This window comes from Maniola jurtina, chromosome 7 (genome assembly GCF_905333055.1).
Source record: "Maniola jurtina chromosome 7, ilManJurt1.1, whole genome shotgun sequence".
Classification (NCBI taxonomy): domain Eukaryota; kingdom Metazoa; phylum Arthropoda; class Insecta; order Lepidoptera; family Nymphalidae; genus Maniola; species Maniola jurtina.
The window spans coordinates 4,476,692-4,479,654 of record NC_060035.1 but is presented as its reverse complement, the minus strand read 5'-3'; the positions used below and the strand labels follow the sequence as shown (position 1 = coordinate 4,479,654).

At 38.0% G+C, this 2,963-nt stretch overlaps 1 protein-coding gene across 1 annotated transcript; it reads left to right on the top strand.

Moving 5' to 3' along the window:
- The first annotated feature begins 415 nt into the window (after positions 1–415).
- LOC123866715 lies at positions 416–2,963 on the top strand. The gene is made up of 2 exons (XM_045908395.1): positions 416–624; positions 863–2,963. The coding sequence occupies exon 2, from the start codon at positions 864–866 to the stop codon at positions 2,961–2,963; it is 2,100 nt and encodes a 699-aa protein (XP_045764351.1). The 5' UTR covers positions 416–624; position 863.

Sequence of the window (2,963 nt, the reverse complement as noted above, 5' to 3'; positions counted from 1 at the left end):
TAACCCGGTTGGGTCTACGCTTCCCAATTAAGGAGTTACCAGAGTTTGGCATACTTTAAAAATTACGTTACTAACTATAAGACATACCTACCTACTTGATAATAGTCTACTCTTCAGAGACAAGACAATCACCTATTTTACGAAAAATATAGGTACCTAGATAGACTTACCTATTTACTTTTTGAAACCTATTACTTATTTAATTTTATGTAATATCTTGAATACTAAAAACAAGTTTTACCTATACGTACCTACCTACTTAAGTACCTACCTAGTATAAAATTTAAACGTTAAAATATAATCAAAAGCACTAACATCACTGTTTCAGACTTCAGCAGTTTCGTAAGCAGATATTTTACACGGAAAGAATATTTTGTACCTATCTAGTTTGTCATAAGATATAGGGTAAGGTTGCAATCATTGGACCAGCGCTTTGTTTGGACCACTTAGGTTTCTCTAAAACCAACAGTCATAAAAATAGTCCGTTATAACAAGACGCTAGCTATTTGACCCCGCACCCGGCCCCTCAACCTTCAGTGCCGCCGCAGGCTTCGTTGAGGCAGGACGTACGTCGGTGTGTTTCACGAGCTCCCGATGTAAAATTAATGCGACATTCTTAACCATGTAAGTACAGATTTGTAAGGTATTTTCAACTCAATTATTTTTATTAGCTTGGCATATTTATCTGTTCGGCTAACTTACTAATAACATGCCACAAAATATTTAAACTTATTTTTAAATTTTGTTTTGATTGCGATCACAGTGAGTTGCCATCAATGGACCCATGTAAGTTTCTCCCATTGAACCGGTCCAATCAAAGAAACTTCTAAAATAGTAATTTTATTTCTTTTTTTTGTTTTAGCATGGCGAAGCGAGGCCACTATTATAAGTGGAATGAAGGCAGCATGAAATTAGCATTGTTGGCTTTGAGTAAGAAAGAAGCTGGTTTGAATGAAGCTAGCAGGATATTTGGTGTGCCTAAAGCAACGTTAAAAAGAAGATTTGACAGCAAGAATGTGAAAGCTAAAGGGGAAAAGCAGATTGTAGGCTCCGAAGGAGATCTCACACCCGATTTGGAAAAAAAGTTAGTAAATCATATTTTGGAGATGGAACGTTGTTTATACGGCATCATACCAACTGACGTCAGAAGTTTGGCTTTTAAAATAGCAGAGAAAAATGGTTTGAAGCACAGATTTAATAAAGAAAAAGAAATGGCCGGTAAAAAATGGTATTATGGATTTCTAAAGCGTCATCCTGAAATAAGTCTGAGACAACCAAGAGCAACTTCGTTTAATAGAGCTACAGCCTTTAATAAACCAACAGTGAATGACTTTTTTGAAAAGTTAGAACGAGTTATGGACGAACATGGTATAAACGATCCAAGAAATATTTTTAACGTAGATGAGACAGGCCTCTCTACGGTTCAAAGAAAACCCAGAAAAATACTGGCGCAGAGAGGGAAACATCAAGTTGGGGCTATTACGAGTGGTGAACGTGGCACCACTACAACAGCTGTATGTTGTGCAAGCGCATCTGGGAATTTTATTCCTCCACTCATCATTTTCAAACGGAAACGTGCTAAAGATGAGCTACAAGATGGTGCACCGCCGGGCTCAATATTCGCATTTAATCCTGACAGTGGTTATATAAACAAAGAAATTTTCTTTGTCTGGATTCAGCACTTTGTGGAAACTGTAAAGCCATCTCCTGAAAAGAAGGTCCTTTTGATACTTGATGGGCACACAAGCCACACAAAAAACCTAGAAGCTATTGAATATGCGAAAAACCACAATGTTGTGCTACTATCACTTCCCGCACACACTTCAAATAAACTTCAACCACTTGACACATCTTTCTTCAGACCATTGAGCTATTATTTTATAGATGAGACGGAAAAATGGTTGCGCAGTAACCCTGGGCGATGCGTTACAGCATTTCAGATCTCGATGCTTTTTGGAAGAGCTTATGCCCGAGCAGCATCTGTAGGAAATGCTGTAAGTGGATTTGAGAAATGTGGTATTTGGCCACTAAACAAAGACATTTTCCAAGACTACGAGTTCATCACAACAACGGACGACCACAATAATGAAGTTCAAAGTAATGACGAGAACATGGATGTAGATCCCTTCTATTTGATACCAGATGCTACAAGAACAACAAATACCATCAGGCTTATGGAGCAAAATCCAGGACCAAGTCAAAACCATCCAGATTTAAGTCATAGCTCTGAATCTCATTCACAAAATGCTCTGCAGCTTATCGCGTCTGATGTTCATTCAGCTGAACATACTGCACATGATCGAAACAATCAATCAATTCTAAGCACTAGCTCCGAAGTACCAATAACAGGTGAATCTTTAGGTGCAAATAAAGCTATTCAAGGATTGAGACAAGTAAGACGGCGACAAATTCAATGTTCTCTGGAGGAACAAACTTGTCCTGATATGGGCACTAGCTCTGAAAATCAAACAGAAAATGAACTTCAGCCACTTGTATCAGCTACCCATTCAGATTCAGAAATTCATGCTCTTACTGATCAGTCAGTTTCAACAGCTACTACCAGCAGACCAGAACCCAGCAAACAACCAGGTCCAAGCACTAGTTCCGATTTCCAAATAGCTAGTATATCTCCATGTGCAAAGAAGGTTATTCAAGAGCTAAGAAAAAGAAGCCGTAAACCCCAACGTGCGTTAGAACTAACGTCATCTCCATACAAAAGGGAATTAGAAGCAGCCAAAAATAAAGCTAAATCAAAAGCAACGAATTTTAAACAAAAAACTAAAAAAGTTAAAGCTGTTAAAGACGTTCCACAAGAAGAGTTGGAAAAGTGGTTTTGTAAGATTTGTGTTTTATGCTCGATTGAAGACATGATACAATGTCTAGTATGTAAATGTTGGGTGCATGAAGAGTGTGCTTGTGTAAAAAAGGGGATAAAGAAATATTTTTGTCCATCATGTCGCTGA

Coding starts and splice junctions, on each gene's coding strand:
- LOC123866715 (XM_045908395.1), top strand. CDS start 864: ATGGCGAAGCGAGGCCACTATTATAAGTGGAATGAAGGCAGCATGAAA.